Raw genomic sequence first — 21,915 nt, forward strand, 5'->3', positions numbered from 1 at the left:
GGCATTGGAAAATGCCACTATTGTGATAATGCTTTGTAATCTAAACATTTATATAGTAAATGGGACAAAAACGTTAACCTGGACTGATTTTGGACAACACATGTTAGGTGAGGCTTGAAGTGTCCATCTAATAGCTTTAAAACTTTTTTGTTCTCTGCTTTTGTAAAACAATATGTATTATTTTAAGCGTGAATGTCCATCCATATGTCTGTCATAACAAATGACCTTTTTTTTCTTCCCTGGCCATCCTTGCACCTCGCCTCCATTGTTATGATAATACTATTGTGATTTTAACGCTCGATGTGCAATCTGGCCATCGTCCATTTTAGTTGATGAAAATGCATGTATTTAATTTTTTTTTTTTTACATTTCATGATTTCATTTACTTAATAGTAAAGTCTGAATGGTTGACGTCATCATTGAAAATGGCTAAATTACATCAATTACACAAATGTGTTTAAGGTTGTTGTCGTCTCACCACAACACACACAATACAGTATGAGTCATACATGAATATTGATACGATATGCTGATTTGCCAGTACACTCACATTTTTATGCCCCCCCCCCCCCCACACACACACTTTTCAATTATTATTACGCCATTAAGTATTTAGAGAATTGATTCCTAGGCCAATTAAAAATGTGTTCAATTGCTTGACCCGTACGTTTATTGTTCATCCAATAATTGTTTTACGATTTTAAAACGCTAAGAGTGATCGTGTGCCTGGCACGTGCCACCATGTATAGACGACAGGTATCATAAACGTAAATCACCTGCTGTTGTTTTTATGTTAACGTGCTGTTTTTTTTCTACTCTTGCTGTCCTGGTTGCACTTAAAAAAAAGACAATTTAATGTATTTACTGCCAGAGAACATGATGGTGTGTTTTATAATTGCGTGTGTTAAATGGAAGAAGACTTACCTGTCTATAATCAATACGTTAATTTTCCATTTATATGCATTCGTTTTCTCATCAGTGACGTTGTGCTCATGTACTAAGTATTTTAACATAAGTCAAAATGGACTCACAACCATGTGATTTGTTGCAGCCAATATCAAGGAAGACTTCTATATGTGTGTGTACTGATATGTAATTATTGCAAATATAATTGGAAGTATTACATTTTGGGTTAAGTATTTTAACTAATGTAATACAGTATAAAAAAAACACCATGACGATATTCGCTCTGTTGATTTTAACTTGCATTCTAAAAAAAAATCACTCAGGCATTTTAATCCCATCATAAAATATCAAATGATCATAAAGTTTACATTCCGCTTCAGTGGCACAATATTATTATTTTTTGCAATGATCCTTTGATTTATTGCAGCACAGATAATTACAATGTCCATTTATATTTGTATGTGCAATTGCATTTTATTATTATCTAAATCGTAGGCAAGTACGCACACACACACACACGCACGCATACACACACATCTCAATTTGGGACTATAGTACTGCAGTTCATTTACTGCTTATCCTCATTAGGGTCATGGGGGTATGCTGGAGCCTATCCTAGCTGTCTTTGAGCGAGAGACGGGGTACACCCTGGACTGGTCGCCAGCCAATCACAGGGCACATATAGACAAACAACCATTCACACTCACATTCATACCTATGGACAATTTGGAGTCACCAGTTAACCTAACATGTTTTTGGAATGTGGGAGGAAGCCGGACTACTGAAAAATACATGGGGAGAAAATGCAAACGCTACACGGAGATGCCCAACAGAGATTTGAACCCAGATGTTCCAGAGCTCCTGAGTGTGTGGCCTTCATTTATTTTGTTTTTGCCTATAAATGTCTCCCGTGAACATATGCTTTGAGAATTTGTATGCTCATTTTGATATTAGAAAATGTTAGTGATGTTGGTATTTGTACACTTCAAGGAGCCTGTGCAGACGGGCTGCACTGTAGCGAACAACCACTCTCCATGCCCTCAGGTGAATGCCAGGGGTTGTTGTTTTCAGCATAATATACTGTTAGCCCTTCCACCAATTTACCTTGTCAGCGCTAATGGGGCAATTATCCACCCCACCTCAGGCGGAAGGGGAGCCAAAAGCGCCCCGATTCTAAACTTGTCTTCATGACATTTATATGACAAAATGTTAAGGAAACAGGGGACCCAGCTGATGCATTGGTGGGACCTATCGTGTCACTCCCTCCCTTTTTAGCCCCCGGGTACGGTCCTGTACACACAGTGTAATACATCATGTACCAGCGAGACTTGGGTCTTGTCCAGGAATGGGGTAAAAAGAACTTCCTGCTTCAGTAGGACAACCCCAGCTCCAGTCTAACAAACACAAGTATGCTCCAAGTTGACCTCTCACTTCATTCAATCTTTGTCTTTGCTCATACGCCAACCCTTGTCCTTCCTTTATCCCCAAGGAGGCAATAACCTCCCTAGCAAGTGCTTCCCGGTGAGCTGTTGTCATAGTAACTTGTGGGCCGGTCGACATGACAACCCCACCATGGTCCAGAGATAGATGATAGGCCATGCAGGAATGGGGATTGTGAAAGGAAGGGGGGGATAGCCATATACCCCATTAATTTGGTTTGCCTGATTCTGATTCAAAATGGGTTTTTTTTTTACCCCTCACCTCAAGGGCGCGGTTCATTCAGCACCAACCTGCTTTACATTTATACAAGTATTTTTCAAGCATCATCAGCCTCCGGGCAGTGTTGTTATCTGCCTATTTGTGGTCATTGTTGAATGATAAACATATTTTCACACCTCTTATTGTCTTGTTGATAACAACGTTTTAATTCAACAACTGCTTAGAAATATTTCCTTGTGGCCTATGCACAGTTTTTTTCCCTGTTATTAAATCTGTAAATATCTTAACCCTAATTGACCTGGATTTATTAAACTCCAGTGCACTATATTACTGCTAAAAGCATAAACTATATACTCCAAACAAGACTTACTGTATGTAAAAATCAGTATGGGATCATTTTTTATACCTTGTGTTTATTACAACCGCATCATTTTTCATGCAGCGGCCGTGGGACGGAAGCCTCAGGGAGAGGGGAGTGCTCCTCTAACGTGTGAGAGCCAGATGATGAATGCAAACCAGATCTCGAGGTGAAGGTGTTCTGTTCAACCTGACCTTTGACCTCTGTGCAGATGGGAGGCAGACAACCAAAGTATTTTGCTTTTTCATTTCAGCATGAATGTTGATTAACAGGGCTGGTGCATGGTAATATATTAATGCACAAAATCAGTATGGGGTTGCATTTACATTCAATCCAGTTAAGTGTTTATGTAGTCACCAGCACGCATTTATTTTGCTTTCCAAAAAATGTTTGCCGCCACCTCACAGACAACTGAAAAAAATGTTAATCCATTTTCTATGCCTCTTATCGTCACTAGAGTATGCTGGAGCCTATCCCAGCTGTCTTTGGGTGAGAGGCGGGGTGATTTCAAACCAGTATACATATCACATTATATTATGTTTCTAATTTCACATTACATTTGAAATCTCATGATCTTATTTAATAAGAATTCTACCGATATGCACAGTAATGTGAGATGTCCAATTCAATTGAATTCAACATTATTTCTATAGTGCCAAATCACAACAGCAGATATCGCATGGCACTTTATACATGAAGGTCACAAATGAAGACAAACTGAACAATACATTCAAATGCATGGATGTATATACTACACCTGCAAAATCTAATGTCCTGTATCTACATCCTGTCTTAACAAATGAATTGCATAATAATTCTCATTTGTGACTGACACAGACATAATTTAAGAATATGTTGGGTAGTTTGCAGTGTATTGCATCACACTGAGAGCTGTTCATAATATTTTTACCTTGCTAATGTTGCTAAATAAGGTAACCAAATAGCTCTCAGGTATGACAACATGTGGTTATGGATCACACACAACAATCTGCATGTTGTTAAATGAATATCTATCTAACAATATGATCTTTGTTAAAGGGAATGTGTGCAGCAAGTTCCCCAGCTGCCTTGAGTGTATACCAGCATTTCAAGTGTAACACGCACACACTTACTAGTTACGTTTGTTTGTCAGCTAATGATAGCCATTTAGCTAAGTTTAGCTAGTAATGTAATAATATCATAACAACAACATGACTGCATATTATTGCTCGCTTCTCCGAGACTGCTTTTGTGTGTGTGTGTATACACGTTAAAGACATGTACATGAATACTAGCCAGGCATGAGTAACCAATCATCTTATTCCAGCTGAACAATAATTTTCACATAATTTTAAGAACATTGAATTTGTAATTGTGAAAAATATAGACTTTTTTGTACAAGATCTTATACTATTGGTAACATATGCTCGGCAGTGGTGAACCTGAGCCAGTTGCAATCTATTTAAGGTCGATGTGTTGTTACTATTCTTGAACTGGATCGTCTTAATATGCAGGTGTACCTAATGTTGTGTACGACAAGTGTACAGTTTGATCATGATTTAGCCCCACCCTTCATTTGGGCTCTTGGTTTGTGTGGTCCTTTACATATTGGTTGGGATATGTTCCATGATGTGTTTGCTTCATTTCATTTTTTTGCCTCCTGCCTTTGACAGATGTATTTCCCCTTGGGGATCAATAAAGTGTATCGTCTCATTTCATCTCCTCTCATCTCATCATACCCAGCTATGGCCTCCTGCAGCGGAACATTAATAACATCAGGACTCGGATGTAGATGAGTGTGCCTCGATATTTGGATCCAATCACATGGGCCATAAAAAGAGAAATGATAGCTAAGTAGACAGATGGATAAATATATTGATAGACAGGCAGACAGACAGGAAAGATGTCTCTTGTGTTGTTGTTCTACAGTATTACAGTCCATACTTCTCGTCTCGTGGACTGTGCCAGTAAACGTGAGCAACAGCGACACACACAGGCCAAATGCTGTAGCTACAGAAGGATTAGATTTGTGTCCTGCCGGACACCGTACAAGTAACAATCCCCCATGTTTTGGTATAGAGACGGCGGGAGGGTTAACAAAAGCACATGTGTTTAATATATTGCAAATACTGTGAGGATAAACATGGACGATGAATGGGAAGAAGAGGTATATCCTTTTGTCAGTATATGTTTCAACAAGTGCAACGTTAGTAACGTGTGGCTAACATGCTAGCTCAATTCATCATCTACTGTATGTACGCTTCCTGTATTATACCTATACGTTCTGTTCTCCAGAGTCCTGTTTTAGACGACAAGAAGTGCATATCGGAGCACTTTATGTGATGCAAGGACTCAAATTTGTCAGTTCCATGTGTTGATGACAACAATCGCGTGTTTTGTAATGTATGTGTGCGCAGGAGCAGCTTGTTGTCGTCGAGCTTTCTGGAGTCATAAATAATGACATTTTGTCCAAACCTAGGGCTGCCTGCAAAATACTGGTGCGTTCTGACTATTGTTCACTTTATAAAAACAATAACCATCAATAGATTCATTTTAACTTATCATTACAGGATATCGACAGTGAGCAGCCTATGATGCAACTGGGCCAGTATGTGTTTGCAGGAGAATATGAAGGTAAGAATAAACTTTAATAAAATTAAAAAGTAGGCAAAATCTCAGTAATGTCCGGAAACAAAATCTGGCAATGCTGCAGGTGACTTGTACTATAAATTGTATTTTCAAACATTATTACTAATTGTGATTTCCTCTCCCACTCCAAAGATGCCTTAGGAACATGTATTCTATTCGAGGAGGGGCCAGTCAAAGGTAAAGTGTTGCTTCGCCTGTTCTCAAGGGTCACCTCTATTGTCATACATTCATATTGAGATTTGGAATGTGTGTCAACAGGAAAAGGAAACAGTGGCCCAGAGCTCAAGTACAAGTGTCACACTGTTAAGAAACTGATGATGCAACGCATTTTCCTCACTGACAAGAAAGACAATACACCCGACACAGGTGAACTTAAAGAATATTTCAACATGTGCTACACTCTAAACTGGACCTCTGACAGACATAATAAAATATGTATATATAATACAATTTGTACTGGAGCTAATACCAGTCCAGTTAGGGTCATGTTTTTATTTGTTCTGTCTTTTTTAATTCAGTTTTCTATGATACTCAATTCTGCAGTATATAGTGCTATCTAATCTGTTTTTGTTTATGTGTTTCTCTTATGTCTTTTCCTGTCAGGAGATGCCACATCGACATCGAGTGATTTGGCTTAGCTTGTATGCCAGATGCCCTTCTGGATGTAACCCTCCCATTTGACCAGGCTTGAGGCTGACAGTGGACATCCTCAATGGCTGATGATTATGAAATATAAATGTTATTATGACCTTTGTTATCTGGACTTTCATCATCATGGAATAAATCCTCTCTAAAATCATTTTCTTCAACTACAAATTTATTTCAACCCCCACAGCGAGTCATGCTTTCTTCTTGTCCGCACATTGAGCACATTCTTTTTTTCTTATTGAATCTTCCAGTTGATATTACTATTCTAATAATTATGCTGCCCGACATCATAGAAAGAGTGACTTTTTTCAGCAAAAACAAATGTCAGACATCGTGTTTTTGTACGTCTTAAAGGTTGTATTAGCTGTCTGAAAGAGTTTTCACTATTAAAATTAAAAGTTCATAGAAATGCACATCTAGTAATTATGGTAATAGAGGTCTTTCTTACGGTTAAATCAATTAGTGTATGAATGAACGAAATGTTGCCTTTGCGGACGTGGCGGTTTTCAACCAATCCAATCACCGATGAAGTGAGGTGGCCCAATGAGTGAGCTCCATCGCACTCATGTCCTTGGGATCCTATTGGCCAGTAAAAGATCAAGAACCGGAAGTGTATGGGTGTGTTTCCGGGAGGTGGGTTCAACGCCACATCGTCGAACTTCTCTCAAGACATCGTAAGTACTCTTGGAAAAAAATTGTCTTCAATATACAACTTGTTAGCTTTAAAAGCCACGTTTAACATTTGTTATCGGCATGTACAATATAAGAAGTAATTTTATGGGTTAGATACAATAAGAGGCTGTTTAAAAATGTTGGTAACGTTACGCTAGGGTTACCGGTCAAATGTGGCACCTAACATTGCACATAACGGTAACTCGGAAATACAACGACTCTCGCCCAAAGTCAGTTGGGATAGGCTCCAGCTAAGCCCCGCGACCCCAGTGAGGATAAGCGGCGTAGAAGATGAATGGATGGGAACTCGGAAATTGTTGGTCCTACAATAGACGATAGAGTAGATACACTAGAGTAAATCTCAGAAGGTTCCTTGGCTTTTCTATGATTTGCTTTTATATTTGGCAAGTGTTTCTAAAGCCCTTTGTCATTTTAAATGTTTTATTAGTGTTCAGGTGTAATTTTTGCTCACCCGTCGTTAGCAAGAAGCAAGTAGGTGTAATGACGTTTTTGGCTGCATATAACAAATCTATGTCATGGAACAGTTAAACGGTGATGTCAGAATATACTGACATCATATGTACAGCTTTCACTTTCAGAAGTAAGAAACCTAAAACAGATCTTTTCACTGATAAAGACTTTTTGAGAAGCAACTGTGTACTAGTCAGCAATAGTTGGATGTCTAGCCTTATAAAGTTACATCATTCTGGTATCACTTGCAATAACAACCGTTTACTGTGCACACTTGCAGTACAATCTAGGGAACTGCATCAAGCACACAAAGTGAAAAAAATTGGCCTGCAAATTACAACACATGCTGTGTTGCGTGACCTTGCCGTCAACTCTAAATGTAACACGATACACCATTTACAGCTCCAAGTCGAGAGGATCTGCATACGTGAGCAGGATGGAGTTGCGGCCGTTTCTCATGTGCTTTGCTCTCTGCGTGGTTTACGCCACAAGCAAGCCCACGGAGAAGAAAGATCGCGTTCATCACGACGAGCTCCTCAGCAACCGAGAGCACGATGACGCCGAGAACTTTGACTACGACCACGAGGCCTTTCTGGGACAAGAGGAAGCCAAAACCTTCGATCAACTTACGCCAGAGGAGAGCAAGGAGCGACTTGGGTAAGTATCAAGCCATTTTAAAATTAATTTCAGGTGTATGAATCTAGAAAGATTTCCAGAAGTTGCATATGGGATGCTTTCGCCAAGCCAAGATTCCCGTCACAATAATCAGACTGGATGCTTAAGGCGATGAACTAGGTTGATATGGAATTTTTGCGGCCAATGCTGGTACCAATATTGGCGACGAAAAAAAGCCTATATTGTATGATATGATATAGTGACCGATAAGTGTATGGTGGACGCTTTTACAGCCTTAAACATATCTAATAATTGTACAACAATACAGTTGGCTACTTGGCATATTTCACTTATTGCAGTGAAATTCCCTTTTGGGAACCCACCCCGTGTGATAAACAAGGGAACACTGTATATTGGTTACATATTCATGATGATTAATCAGTACGTCATAATCGGCCTCAATCACCTGCTTTAATGATGGCATGGCCTTTCAAGCTCTTTTGGGAAGATTTCCAATATCTCCAACTTGGCCTTCATTAAATAGCTCACCTATTCTAAATAAAATGCACCTTTCTCCTTTGATTGAATGTTCAAGAAGGCAACGCTGTTTTTTTTTTATATGTTAGTTTAACACAACTCATTCTCCTCGGACACGAAAAACAGGTACTACTAGTATTTGGTCTGCCAGGATACCCCAAGCATGCCAGTTTAACACAACTCATTCATATAGGACACGGAAAACAGGTACTACTAGTACGTGGTCCGCCAGGATACCACAAGCATGCAAAGTTGAACAGATGACTACTGGTAAATTTGTTGCGGCTTAGGCAACGGGCAAAGGAAGACATTACATTTTAATTTGACTCCTGACAGTTTCATTATTTTTTAAATGTGAATCACAGAAGATGGTGGACGTTTCCACCTCATACATCATCCAGGTGTTTGCCCGTGGTCGGCTCTACTGAGTGTTTTTTATTCTGTCTGCAGCATGCTAGTGGAGCGTATAGACGAAGATAAGGATGGCTTTGTGACTGTGGAGGAGATGAAGAAGTGGATCAAGCACGCACAAAAGAGGTGGATTTACGAGGATGTGGATAGACAGTGGAAGAGTCACGACCTCAACGGCGACAACGTGGTGTCGTGGGAAGAGTACAAGAACGCCACATATGGCTACATTCTTGGTAAGAACATCATGGGGAGCTAAAGGTGGCTGAACACTGCTGACGCTCACTTGCATGCATTTGATGTCAGATGACCCCGAGCCTGATGATGGCTTCAGCTACAGACAGATGATGTCACGTGATGAAAGGAGATTCAAGATGGCCGACCAGGACAATGACATGAAAGCCAACAAAGAGGAATTCACAGCCTTCCTTCACCCTGAGGAGTATGACCACATGAAGGACATTGTGGTGTTGGTGAGCAATAAATACACCCCCCCCCCCCAAATAACCACGGTTGCTTTTTGACATTGTCCTGCTTCCTTTCCTCCCTGTAGGAAACTATGGAGGACATTGACAAGAATGGAGATGGTTTAATTGACCTTGACGAGTACATTGGTAAGGGGCCATTTATAGAACGTTATCAACAGAAAATTGATCAAAATGGTATCATTTTTGTGGCCGAAAACAGTTGAGATGTTGTTGTAGTTTGTGTTGAAAGGGGGTAGCACCTTTAACCCCGCGACTCGAGTGAGGATTAAGCGGCATAGAAAGTGGATGAATGGATACCGTATATGAAGTGTCCAGCAGGCTGTTAAAATGCTGCAACATGAGGAACAGCTGAACATGTTCTTCCCTTCCTGTGACCTCAGGTGACATGTACAACCAGGAGAATGATGCCACAGAACCCGAGTGGGTGAAGACTGAGAGAGAACAGTTCAGTGAATTCAGAGACAAAAACAAAGATGGCAAGATGGATAAGGAAGAGACCAGAGACTGGATTTTGCCTAATGACTACGACCACGCAGAAGCCGAGGCCAAGCACCTGGTTTATGAGTCCGATGCAGACAAAGTAAGTTTGGTACCTGTGGTCCTCAGGGCTCAATCTTAAGCAGTCTGTGTTTTGTTGTATGATGTTTAGCTACAAATACCAATTCATTTTTAACCCTTCTTTTGCCAGGACGGACAACTAACAAAGAATGAAATTGTGGACAAGTACGATCTGTTTGTGGGCAGCCAGGCAACCGACTTTGGAGAAGCTCTGACTCGACATGACGAGTTCTAAAATGTACCCGTCCACAAAGACTATTTGTTTTTACCTCTTTTGACAGTGGACTTTTCTCTCTTTTTAAACACAATGGGGTCATCTAACGCTGTGGACAGATGATAATTTATTTGATTCGTTGAATGTGTCTCACGATACACACTATTAATGTTCATGCTTAAGTCTTGGTCCAGTTGAGCTTCCACACACAAAACGTTAGTCTGGTGCAGGTCGGATGAGAGACAAAGAATTGAGAATTGTTAAACAAAACGCAGGTAAATAAGCCACAGCAATTTTTTTTGGTTCCATTTTTCAATGCACTGGACATTATCCCTTCCAAGGAGTCATGTGATCAGATCCAAACTAAATGTTTGGTGCAAGGGCTGAATGGTAAATTTGACAAAAATGTTTAAGTTTTGAGGTGTGTTAACACCTTATAAGTTACTTTAAGGGTTCAGCCGCAGGCGCGTGTCTGTAGCTCTCTCATCACCTCAATTAGAGTGTTTTGTGTGTACAGTATACGTATATGTCTTTTTGATGACTGACGAGAATTTTTTGTATTATGCTTTTGTGATTTGTGTGCCATGCTAAATTCACTTAAAGAAGCCGTTTTCTATGACACACACACACACACACACATTCATTCATTCATTCATTTTCTACCGCTTTTTCCTCACGAGGGTCGCGGGGGTGCTGGAGCCTCCCAGCTGTCTTCGGGCGAGAGGCGGGGTACACCCTGGACTGATCGCCAGCCAATCACAGGCACACACACACACAGCTCTATAAAATATTGCTATGCTTATATTATCACTAACACCATTTAGAACCACTGTTTATAATTTTTTATTTTGTATAAAGCACATCCATTTATGCCTCACTGCAGGAAAAAACAGACTTTACTGTAAATATGTTAAATTGTCTGCAAACTGAGCTGAAGATTAGTTCAAGTTTTTGTGATTGAGAACATCTTAATGAAAATAAAATTAGCCACAAATGTCTGCTGCCTTGTTTTGCCCTGTAAGAGTAGAGACCACTTTATATTTACGTTAGCTTTTTGTGGCATTTATTGTGAAAAAAGCACCTGTCTCAACATGCAATGTTAAAAAGAACGTTCAACAGAAGTTGTGAGACGTGGACTCTCATTCAAAACAGTAAGACTCACTCCAGCCGTTTACACTGTAATGGAGTTTACATTAGATGTGTTTGCGATTTACTATTAGCACTATCATATGTGATGTTATGTGTTTTGAATAACCTTTATGCAATTTGTCATTGCTGTGGGACCAAAATTGCAGAAATTTGTCAACCGAAACCTGTTCAATATCTTTTTTTTTAAAGGGTCTGTTTGGGACAATTACACAGCTGAATAGTGGACCATTACTTTGTAACATGTTGCATATGGAACAATACATGTTTATCCACAAATTCAAAACTTATTTAAAGGGGACCTGTTATGCTTTTTCCACTTTTCTGACCTATGATTGTTGTATTCTTGTGTTACACAATGCCAAAGTTTCAGACAATAAGGTCTGCACATTTGAAAGTGAGCCCTTGAAAGAAGTTAAGGATAGCTCTGAACACTGGCTCTTTGTGATGTCACAGTGTGCTGACTGCGAGCAATAGCTGTAGGCCCCATCCCCCACTGAAACACACACCACCCCTACCTCAGTGGGCATGTCTGGAGGTGGGCTGTGGGTGGAAATTAAAAGAGACCATTTTGGAAATACTGCTGGCATAAGTGCAGATTCTGGAAGCTCTAGAAAGCTTTCTGTGCTGGTTATCATGTGTAGCTGCTCTATAGGAGTCCACAACTCAATATAAAGGGCTGAAGAATGAGCATAATAGGTCCCCTTTAAACAAAGGACCCAAGGAGAATACTTTTAAGTATTTTATTGTTTTTCCAACAGTTAATTGTTTTTATGCTTGTCTGTCTATTCCAACAGTATTCAACCTTAGACCCAATTAGTTCTGTCACATTTTCTAGTCTTGGAAGTACTAAATATCCTGCTTCCTTTTAGGCTGCTGACCCTTTGGATTGTTGCCTTGGGTTCATCTTCTCACTATCTCTTTCCGGCATGTTTTTCCTTTAGTACGTGAAGGACTGGGACATCCTTTCTACACATTTTAAAGGTAATATGAGTAATCTCTCTTTTGTTAACACAGACTGCCTTATTTCACTTCATGAAAGCCAAGAAACCCACACACCAAAAGGAGGATGTTACACAGGTCTCGCGCATGTGCAAAACTATGCCAAAGGAAGTCTTAGCTTAATCTGCGGGAACTAATCCAGAGTCCTGATTACCGAAAGTTTGAAATCACACATAGATGTAGTCACATGGTGCATTTACTGACCTCTGTCTGGACAATGTTATTCTCAAATAACGTGTAATAGCATAGCCATTTTAATGTACAATATAAGTCATTCAAAGGATAAACTGCGTGCCTATAGTCTAACTCTACTCTACTAGGTTCACAATAACAACTGAGTTGCATTGTGGAGCCTTTACTTTGAAGCAATATAAAACTGAACATACATAAATAAAGATACAAATAATTTGTGACATTCAGCTAAATATGCTCTATATATAAATATACTCTACTCTAAATATGACAACCATTTAGGCATTGAGACACTATTTAGACACTACTTCCTGACTACAGCAATGCCCCAAAGACGAACTGAACATGAATGCATACTTGCAAATGAGACTCATGTAATATCAGCAATATTATTGCAAATGTTGTGCCAAAAAACACATATTAGAATGTTAAATGACACATGACCAATGTTTGCAGTTTTAAAGGGTTTTGAATGTTACTGTGCTAAGTCAATAAACATAACAGTAGTCCTCTTAAGTTGCTAACATTTTAAGTTGTTGCAGTTATCTCAGCTCATCTTATTTATCTATTTTCATAATCAGGTGATTGTATGCAGAATTCTGGTGCGAGCAACTCATACAGTAGTTTGTACAGATGAATACTATGAGGCTCTGAGTATTGTATTTCAATAACACTTCAGCTCAATTTTTAAGGCTTAATCTATATGCAAAAGCATGCAGGGGGCAAAAGACAGTTAGGCAGTAGAAAAAGTTAGAAAAGTGTCTTTAATGGTAAAGTTTGAATTCTTGACAAGCTAATACATTCTTCCAGATTACTTTTAAAGGGGACCTGTTATGCTTTTTCCACTTTTCTGACCTATAAATATAGTTAGAATGTTTTATTGTTGTGTTAAACGATGCCAAAGTTTCAGGCAATGAGGTTTTCGCATTTAGAAGTGAGCCCTAAAATAAGTTTGGGACCGCTCAAAACGCTTATTTAACACAGTTTCTTTGTGATGTCACAGATGGGTGGACTTCCTTATATGGTTCATAGTTAGGAAGCACTTTGGGCTTGTGACCAATCACAGTGGAGTGGGCATGCCAAGAGGCGGGCTGTGGGTGGAATATATTAAAACAGACAGGAAGCACAAATCAAAGGAAATACAGCTGGAATAGGTGCAAATTCTGCCAAATCTAAAAAGTTTTCTGTGCGGGTTATTGTGTGTAGCTTCTCTGTAAGAGACCACAATGAAAACATTAGCATAATATGTCCCCTTTAAAGTGTTCAAAAGCCATTCATTTGCAACTAGAGTAATCATATTACAGTAGAACCTCGGTTAGTGTCCTTTTCAGTTTACGTCGAAAATTACCATCACCATTTCGTGTTGCGAATACACTATCCACCGGGCAAAACATCCTTCCTTGTTAGCATCATCTGATGTCATCAGCGGTTGACAATAATAGTTTTATATTCATAAAACAATTCAAAATGCATATAAATGACAAATGAAAGGGATAAATACACATTCATTGAAGACCAAAGGAGACAGTGTGTCACCAAGCTCAACCACCATCACTCTTTTTCACTTGAAGGTAAAAGTAGCCATGTTCATTTATCCCCCATTCATAATTCATACATATTTTCTGCATGTGAAACTATAATTGTGAAGCTATAAACGTGTTTTGTGTTTCACACATTATTGACCTTCTGGACACGATCCAAGGCAATATGTAGGACGTTGTATGTTTGGACGTGTTCATGTGTGCTGTTGTCACATTCAGGTGTTCCTCACTTGCTCAGTATCTACTTCCTGTATCTGACCTACATTTGGTCCTGACGTCACTGAGTGAAGGTGAGAAAGGTGGGGTTACATTGAGCCATCACTCTCAGCAGCTCCTCTTCATCCGTATCTAATTCACTTTCACTGTTCTTGTCAGCATCTTCATCACCCAGAATTCCATTGTCCTCCTCCTCATGGTGTTCTGGCTGCCGAGGTTGGTCCAGGGATGTGCAGGGCTGGTCTTCCTCTGCGCTCCATCTCCGCTCAGATGGTTCCGGTGATGTGTCGACGAGGACCAACGTTACCTTCAAAGGTGCCTGCTCCGGTGTGGATGGGGGTGTGCTTGTCTGTTTAGCGCGAGGCGAGGACGGTATAGGGGGGTGCGGAGGGTTTGTGGTTGACACGGTGTAAGGTTTGTTTATCTCTGCTGAAGCGATTCGGGCGTGACTGCGTGGAACACTAGCTGGAGATGACAAGGGGGAGGTGCTAGATTGGGGATCAGCAGGGTCATCGCTAGTGTTTCCTCCTGAGTCGAGACATGTGCAAGGTGGAGTGGCGCTGTCGTCATAGGCGGCAGGACCAGAGCCTGCATCCAGTGGCGGCATCACTGAGCTCTCTCCCGTGTCGTTTGGGGAAGTCACGTCCACGGAGGTTGGGCGGAAGGTAGACAAGCAAGAGAGGCTTCTTGTGGGTGTGGGGATGTTGTTGTTGAAGGTCATGGTGCTGCCACACATAGCTTCAGCCAAGCTCAAACTGGCGTCAAGTGGATCTGACATGTTATTTGACTGCACTGGCCCTTGACGACATGAAGGGTCATTGCCTGAGAAGCTGAAAGAAGGATTGCACCTTCCATAGTCTTCATTGCTGAAGGTCATCTCCACCTGGGATGTGCCACTGCTCTGATTCACCTGATGGAGCAGCACACAACAAGTTAGGGGGAAGTCTATCCATCATTCATGCATTCATAAGTCATCTCTTGATCTATCCATCACTCATTCACCCATCAGTTCATCCATCCACCTTTCAGTCATTCATCATCATTCCATTCATATATCAGTCCACCTATCCATCATGTATTAACTTGTCAGGTCCTCCGTGCGTCATTCATCCATTCACCTGTCAGTTCATCTATGCATCTGTCAGTTATTTATCCATTCGCCCATTAATGTAGCCTACCAGTCACCCATACAGCTGATAATCATCCATCTATCTGTCAGTTCATCCATCCATCCACTTGTTCTTCTGTTGGTCATCTAGTCACTCATCGCTCCCATCAATCAGTTTCTATACACTTTATATACAATCTATACACCCATCAGTCAAGTCATCCATCACTCCATCAATTAATCCATCTAATAATGCATTCATCCTTGAATCCATTCATAGCAGTTCAGCCATACTGTACAGTCAATGTGTGGATGGCAAGTAGACTTTCAAAGGCTGAAAACATGAATAAAACTCACCAATTGGAACCATCGAAGGCTCTGAGGAAGGATAACACAAACACAGCTCAGATAGACAAACATGCTTTCCAACAGAAAGAGACTAGCTAATAATGATTCCACATCTCACCACATTGGGGTGTTTGCCCTGGGCCACACAGCCTCTCTCCAGGGGGTCCAGCTGCCCCTTATGTTTCCTCTTCATCCACATGACCAAAATCGCAATACAGCCCACAACGCTCAGAAAGGCTGTGCTAAGAAACAGGGCTTTTCCCATAGTGCAGCCGATACCACGGTCGTCTGCCAGCGCGCTGGGAGGAACTGTTATGTTCAAGCACACACACACGTGGTATACATACTGTACTGTGTAGTTGTAGTTGTTTTACCTTGAGACCACAGATGTCAAGTGTTTCTTACTTATTTGCCCAACAGAGAGCACCTCCACTACCACAGTCGAGATGGTGGTGTCGCCTGACTCCTGGTCTCTCGCCATTACCTGACACATGTTGACATTTCAACAAGCTTTTAGTATCATTTAAAGTACAGTAAAAGCAATTGATCCTTATTTTGAGTGAGCTGCAGCCTCTTCTGTAGTCACCTCATGTGATTTAAATGGTTGGTTGCGCTACTCAGCTGTTGGTGTGAAAGTCTTGCGTGTTACACTTGTCATACTGTTGTTTATAATGAACACATCAGTGGTATTAATGCCGGCTGTTACAACATTGGTTCAGTTTCTGCTGTGTTAAGCAATATACATGTTAATAAATGACCATGCAATCACTCAGGATTAAAGTTTATTCATTCATTTTCTACTGCTTTTCCTCACGAGGGTTGCACGGGGTGCTGGAGCCTATCCCAGCTGTCTTTGGGCGAGAGGCGGGGTACACCCCGGACTGGTCGCCAGCCAATCACAGGGCACATATAGGTACATTCATACCTATGGACAATTTGGAGTCGCCAATTAACCTAGCATGATTTTGGAATGTGGGAGGAAACCGGAGTACCAGGAGAAAACCCACGCATGCAAGGGGAGAACATGCAAACTCCACACAGAGTGGGCCGAGGGTGGAATTGAACCCTGGTCTCCTAGCTTGTGAGGTCTGCGTGCTAACCATTCGATCGCCGTGCAGCCCTTAAGTGTAATTCTTGATAGTTAACTATCGGAAGGATGATTGCTACTAAAAACAGTTTGTTTATAGTTGACAGCTGCAAGGAACCATATTTGGTTACTTTAGTGCAGTGGTTCTCAATTATATTCTGCAAACTCCACACAGAGATGGCCGAGGGTGGAATCGAACCCTGGTCCTCCTAGCTGTGAGGTCTGCGCAGGATTAAAGTTATTTAAAAGAATTAAGTTGTACTTTTAATTTTGGTATCTGGTCAGCGAAATATGAACTCAAGAGACATCTGTGTAGGATTGACACGTTACCTGATTGAAAGATTACCTGGAGCAAGTGTTTTTGGTGTGGTTTGAGCTGATTTGCCGTGGCGATGAGAAGCCCCTCCTGTGTGACCCTGTAGATGTCTGTATGATTAGATGTTGGGCTGAACGTGAAATAGATCATCGGATTAAATCCCTGTGGATGGAGATAATAGAGAGGCAATGAAACAACTGCTTTACAGCAAATATAGTGTGTGTTGTTGTTTGTACCTACATGTTTAAAGTCCTGGTCCTGCACGTGTAACATCAACGCCCTGTTGCCATAGGTATAAACCAGAGAGGCAGGACTCTTACCGGCTGTAACAAAGCCGTAGTACTCAGCCATGTCGAACACCGGATTAAACCGGTTCACTGCAACCACACGGACCATCACCGTGGCAACTGAATACTTCCTGGGGTCATCGTCCTGGTAAGCCTGCGTGCAGGACATGAACAGTGAGTCCAATGGGAAGTATCCCGCCAACCTTGCATGTAACTCCCATCCAATCCATACCATGACTTGAAGATGAAGCGCGGGTGTCGCCAATCTGTCCTTCACCGCCCGAGTGAATCTCACCTCTCCTGTCTTTCTGTCCATCAGGAAACGTCCGTGGTCATCTCCTAGCGTGAAAACCAACTTCAAAATTACAAGTACAGTTCAATGAAGTCTTCTCACCTGATTTAATGTAGATACCTGAGAGGATGACGTAGCTGACTGGGGCTCTGAGTCCTCGGTCTCCATCCACTGCATGAATGGGACCGGGAGCGAAATCCAGTACCAAGTCCTGCAGCATAAGACAGTGTTGAGTAAGACGAGGGAACATCTATGTGAGAAAGTCCTTGCCATGTAGAATGAAAATTGTAAAACCGTGGAACTATCCTATTGACCCAAATGTCATTTCCCTAGAAAAATGTATGAAAAAGACAGGATGTCTTATTTTCAAGGTCTAGCAGGGGAACCCAAACAAAGGTTATTAGCAAGTTAGCAAACAACTGAGGATTTATAATTCTAATTTTAAGATAGTGTCATCGATTCATCAAGGAAGTTATTTAACTTTATTGAAAACCTGATTTGAAAAAGAGTCATTTTGTATATTTTGTTTTTGATTTTGTCTTCAAAATATTTTTCCAGAAATAGGTCCTGAAAAAGAGGTCTTGCGATTATAATCTAAGATGAAATATCCACAAAAGCCTAAATCCCATTGTAGTCTAACTGACCTCTTGTCCCTCCGTGACATTGACAGTGTACACAGGACTGGTGCAAATTCGATTGGTGTCATCCTGAAACAGCAGCGTGCAGGGCAGAAACTGAGGATACTGGTCGTCTCCATCCTTGATGCTGATTGTGACATTGATGCTGGTGTTGAAGTGCTCGGCTGTGTCCATTTCCTGTCATGACAACAAGAATGAATTGGATAGAATGGTTGTTGTTTCTAATTAATCATGGCTAGCAAGTGGCACTTACGGAGGCATGAACGGTGAGAAAAAGCTCAGTTTTGGTTTCATAGTCGAGGGATTTGGCAAGCATAACCTCACCGCTGTTTGGAAGATCAATTCTAAAGTAACTGGCATCAGGCTGCAGAACACACAAGTGTATTATTAGTAGTAGTTTATTATCAACAATGATGCTACCTTAAGTCACCTTACCGATGATGGGTCAATAGAATAAAAGATCTTGTCGTTATCGTCATCACTTGCCCGGACTGTAAATGCAAGTGTATTCACTGGAGTGAGCTAGAAAGCACATGACATGACGGCGTCAACAAATCCTGAACTGAAAGAGCCTGTTCATCTGTCAGAGTGGCCTACCTCACTGATAAGAACAGAGAGGACTACATTGTCTACAAACTCGGGTGAGTTGTCGTTCTCATTGAGAACCTCCACCATGATTCTGGAGACACTCTGGAATAGAAGAACAACAGATTGATTGAGTTTGGGACAGTACACTAAGGAGTGGAGAAGAAATGTAAAGTTTACCTGAAGCACATCATCCACATAGCACCACAGTTCTGCGATCAGGACGGGACCCTGTACCTGAAAGGCAGACCGGGAGGCCAAGGTCACAAGCAAGTACTGGAGGCTGTTACATGGTGGTCTTGTTGCTTTGGTCCGTTGGTGGGTTTTATCTGCTCTATTTCTTGTTTTTTTTTAGTTGGGGTGTTGCTTAGTTGACATAGTAGTGATTTGATTGATTGGTTAGTTGAATGTTTGATCAGTTGGTGTGGGAGTGTTGTATTTTATAGGTTAGTTAGTCAGTTTAGACATTAGATAGTTTGTTAGTTACCTTATTTTGTTAGTTGTTGATTTGTTGGTTGGTTAGTTTGACTATGGTTTGGTTAGTTAATGTTTTTGTTTGCTTATTTAGATGCTGGTTGGTTTTGTTGGTTAGTTGTTTGATTGGCTAGCTGTTTTGATGTCGGTTGGTAGTTATTTAGTTACTTGGGTGGTTCGTTGATTTGTTTGGCTAATCAATTAATCCATTGGTTGGTTTGTTACTTGCTTTTTTTGGTACTTTTTTTTTGCTTTATTTGTTTGGTTTTTCGTTAGTTCGATTCCACCCTTGAGCATCTCTGTGCGCAGTTGGCATGCGTGGGTTTTCTCCGGATACTCCGGCTTCCTCCCACATTCCAAAAAACATGCATGTTAGGTTAATTGGGGACTCCAAATTGTCCATAGGTATGAATGTGAGTGTGAATGGTTGTTTGTCTATATGTGCCCTGTGATTGGCTCGCAACCAGTCCAGGGTGTACCCCGCCTCTCACCGCAGACAGCTGGGATAGGCTCCAGCATGCTCGTGACCCTTGTGAGGATAAGCGGTAGAAAATGAATGAATGAATGGATTGACTGGTTGGTTATTGAGTTAGGTTAGCTATTGGTTGGTTTATTAGTTATTTGGTTGGTGGGTAGTTTAGTAAGTTACTTCAGTCTTTGGTTGGTTTGTTGCCTTTTTGGTTGTTGCATGTTAATTAGCAGCTAGGATGGTTGATTATTGATGTTTTTGATCAGTTTGATCAGTTGATTGAATATTACACATATTCTACTGAACACATTTCGAAAAATGTAAAAATTCCGTAATCACTCAATCTGAGCAAATTGACCTCCAGTTTCAGGATTTCTGAACAATTCCTTTGTAGTATTTCCAAGAAATCTAACAAATGAAGACAAACATTACTTTCTAACGTCCTTTTTGTTTTGATTCTTAAATCTCTGAGTCATTGACCAAGGAAGAGGGTGACAGTTAATCTAGTTGACCCTTTGACTTTGGTGTCAACAAGAGGCCATCTGGAGGCGGATAAGAGATTGTGTTCAGTCCAAGAATGGCCTCCTTAGAGCTTTAACCTTTGATGTTATGTCATAGGTGAACATTCAACTGGCTCACTTTAATAGTACAATAGCTTTAAAGAGAAATACCTCTCGGTCGAGGACCTTCTCAGGTGATGTGTTCAAACGTATGGTTCCTCCATCTAACAAGAACCAATCAGCATCTTTCCCTTGCAGACTCCATTGAACCCCCTCCACTGGGGTGTCGGCCATGAGGTCAGCCACCACTTCTCCACAGAGGCTGTTTTCTCTGATGCTGGCGTACACATCCTGACCGTCCAAACATCCGCCCCATCCAGACATTCCTGTGTGCCCCACAGAAGATTTACCGGTGCATTTGTGTGGACGGTGTGAATAGGTGTGACGTACCTGTGACTGCATGGAAACACAGGACGAGCATCAGCTTTAGTTCCTTGATGGCCATTCCTGAGCTCAGACAGGCCTCAGGATCTCGATGAACCTATGGTTGACCGGGAATAACATGATGATCATTTTGCATCTGCTCAATATGACAAGCAACTCCAGTAGGCTGACTCACCTGATGTGGTCAAATCCTCTGTAGCTTGTGTTTCTGCCTCCATATCCTCCGTCCGTGTGACAACGGGGGCTGCATGGCTTCGTCACAAACCCACCTTAAGGACCCACAAGTTGCAGCAGGCGCACACACGCCGTACCCTGTACCCCCTGGCCAGATACATTAAAAAGCAGACAGCGGCTTATGGAGCGTATACAGGGATAAACGTCAGCTCAGGGGCTAAAGCCTCAGGGGGCGGGGCTTACCTGGTCAGGGGGTAAGATGGAGCCAATCAGATTAGAGCTGGCAAGTCGCAGGCAGTGTGGGCCCAGACAAGTGAATTTCGGAGATTTGTCTGGTTCAAAGACATTTGGACTTTAATAAATAGATTGTTATGCAAATGAGCCAGTTCATGCACTGTCTAAAAAGAAAAAAAACTCATGTAACTGTCATTACTACTGTGCGCTACAGTGCTGCACGTCCGTGTTAGAAAATAGTACTAGTGCCTGCTGGGTGTGTTCTATCAGTGATGCAAACCCACTAATGAGTCCTGACAAGGGATTAGTTATCAAACATCCGCCATTTACTGTACCCTCTGAAGATTAACCCACATCCTTTTACACACTTGTCCCAGCACACACGCAGTGTCTTCAAAGACCAATGATGAAAGCAGGACTTGTTTTGGTTAGCGCGTACGCACATGTTCTATGCTGTCATGACAACAGACCAAGACCACACAATGCCTTAGGAAAACCAACATACCTTTGGTTATATAGGTAACACATGTGTCATATTTGGAGTGAACATGAACATAATCAACATAATGCACCTTATGTGATTTTTCATTCATTCAGCCTCATTGTTTTATGGTGCTGTGATGAAATATGTCCACCTGATGTCAGCAGAGTTCTGGTTAGAAATAGTTCTAAGTCACAACATTAAATTTATAGTACAGTG

General features: G+C 41.2%; 3 protein-coding genes across 4 annotated transcripts; 2 read left to right on the top strand and 1 right to left on the bottom strand.

Moving 5' to 3' along the window:
* The first annotated feature begins 4,918 nt into the window (after positions 1–4,918).
* On the top strand, positions 4,919–6,351 carry gtf3c6 (general transcription factor IIIC, polypeptide 6, alpha). The gene is made up of 6 exons (XM_058076438.2): positions 4,919–5,069; positions 5,320–5,400; positions 5,473–5,536; positions 5,684–5,728; positions 5,810–5,917; positions 6,155–6,351. Exons 1-6 carry the CDS (start codon positions 5,046–5,048, stop codon positions 6,187–6,189), a joined length of 357 nt encoding a protein of 118 aa, XP_057932421.2. The 5' UTR covers positions 4,919–5,045; the 3' UTR covers positions 6,190–6,351.
* Positions 6,352–6,729: 378 nt separating this feature from the next.
* calub (calumenin b) lies at positions 6,730–11,160 on the top strand. 2 transcript variants are annotated; one of them, XM_058076436.2, is made up of 7 exons: positions 6,730–6,873; positions 7,745–7,999; positions 8,945–9,138; positions 9,209–9,375; positions 9,456–9,516; positions 9,771–9,970; positions 10,079–11,160. In XM_058076436.2, the coding sequence occupies exons 1-7, from the start codon at positions 6,743–6,745 to the stop codon at positions 10,181–10,183; spliced, it is 1,113 nt and encodes a 370-aa protein (XP_057932419.2). In that variant the 5' UTR covers positions 6,730–6,742; the 3' UTR covers positions 10,184–11,160. The 2 variants fall into 2 exon arrangements, with proteins under 2 accessions (XP_057932419.2, XP_057932420.2); XM_058076437.2 differs by lacking the exon at positions 6,730–6,873 and adding an exon at positions 7,345–7,363.
* A 2,085-nt stretch (positions 11,161–13,245) lies between these two features.
* On the bottom strand, positions 13,246–21,175 carry LOC131131529 (cadherin-related family member 5). Its single transcript, XM_058076292.2, has 16 exons — positions 20,983–21,175; positions 20,814–20,904; positions 20,535–20,749; positions 19,101–19,157; positions 18,933–19,025; positions 18,771–18,857; positions 18,589–18,699; positions 18,342–18,512; positions 17,818–17,908; positions 17,638–17,744; positions 17,359–17,559; positions 17,149–17,280; positions 16,121–16,199; positions 15,834–16,024; positions 15,725–15,745; positions 13,246–15,169 (listed from the first exon to the last, which is right to left on the bottom strand). The coding sequence occupies exons 2-16, from the start codon at positions 20,866–20,868 to the stop codon at positions 14,321–14,323; spliced, it is 2,460 nt and encodes an 819-aa protein (XP_057932275.2). The 5' UTR covers positions 20,869–20,904; positions 20,983–21,175; the 3' UTR covers positions 13,246–14,320.
* Positions 21,176–21,915: the final 740 nt, after the last annotated feature.

The sequence above is a fragment of the Doryrhamphus excisus genome, linkage group LG1 (assembly GCF_037039965.1).
Source record: "Doryrhamphus excisus strain RoL-2023G ecotype Guam linkage group LG1, RoL_Dexc_Guam_v1.1, whole genome shotgun sequence".
NCBI classification, from domain to species: Eukaryota; Metazoa; Chordata; class Actinopteri; order Syngnathiformes; family Syngnathidae; genus Doryrhamphus; species Doryrhamphus excisus.

Excerpts from the sequence above, each read along its gene's own strand:
- calub (XM_058076436.2), top strand. The coding sequence starts at position 6,743 with ATGAGTGAGCTCCATCGCACTCATGTCCTTGGGATCCTATTGGCCAGT. Across the intron at positions 6,874-7,744 it reads CGAACTTCTCTCAAGACATC|CTCCAAGTCGAGAGGATCTG; the intron begins GTAAGTACTCTT and ends CACCATTTACAG. Across the intron at positions 9,376-9,455 it reads TGAAGGACATTGTGGTGTTG|GAAACTATGGAGGACATTGA; the intron begins GTGAGCAATAAA and ends TCCTCCCTGTAG.
- LOC131131529 (XM_058076292.2), bottom strand. The coding sequence starts at position 20,868 with ATGGCCATCAAGGAACTAAAGCTGATGCTCGTCCTGTGTTTCCATGCA. Across the intron at positions 20,750-20,813 it reads GTGTTTCCATGCAGTCACAG|GAATGTCTGGATGGGGCGGA; the intron begins GTACGTCACACC and ends TGGGGCACACAG. Across the intron at positions 17,560-17,637 it reads CGCTTCATCTTCAAGTCATG|GCTTACCAGGACGATGACCC; the intron begins GTATGGATTGGA and ends TCCTGCACGCAG.
- gtf3c6 (XM_058076438.2), top strand. The coding sequence starts at position 5,046 with ATGGACGATGAATGGGAAGAAGAG. Across the intron at positions 5,537-5,683 it reads GTTTGCAGGAGAATATGAAG|ATGCCTTAGGAACATGTATT; the intron begins GTAAGAATAAAC and ends CCCACTCCAAAG. Across the intron at positions 5,729-5,809 it reads CGAGGAGGGGCCAGTCAAAG|GAAAAGGAAACAGTGGCCCA; the intron begins GTAAAGTGTTGC and ends GTGTGTCAACAG.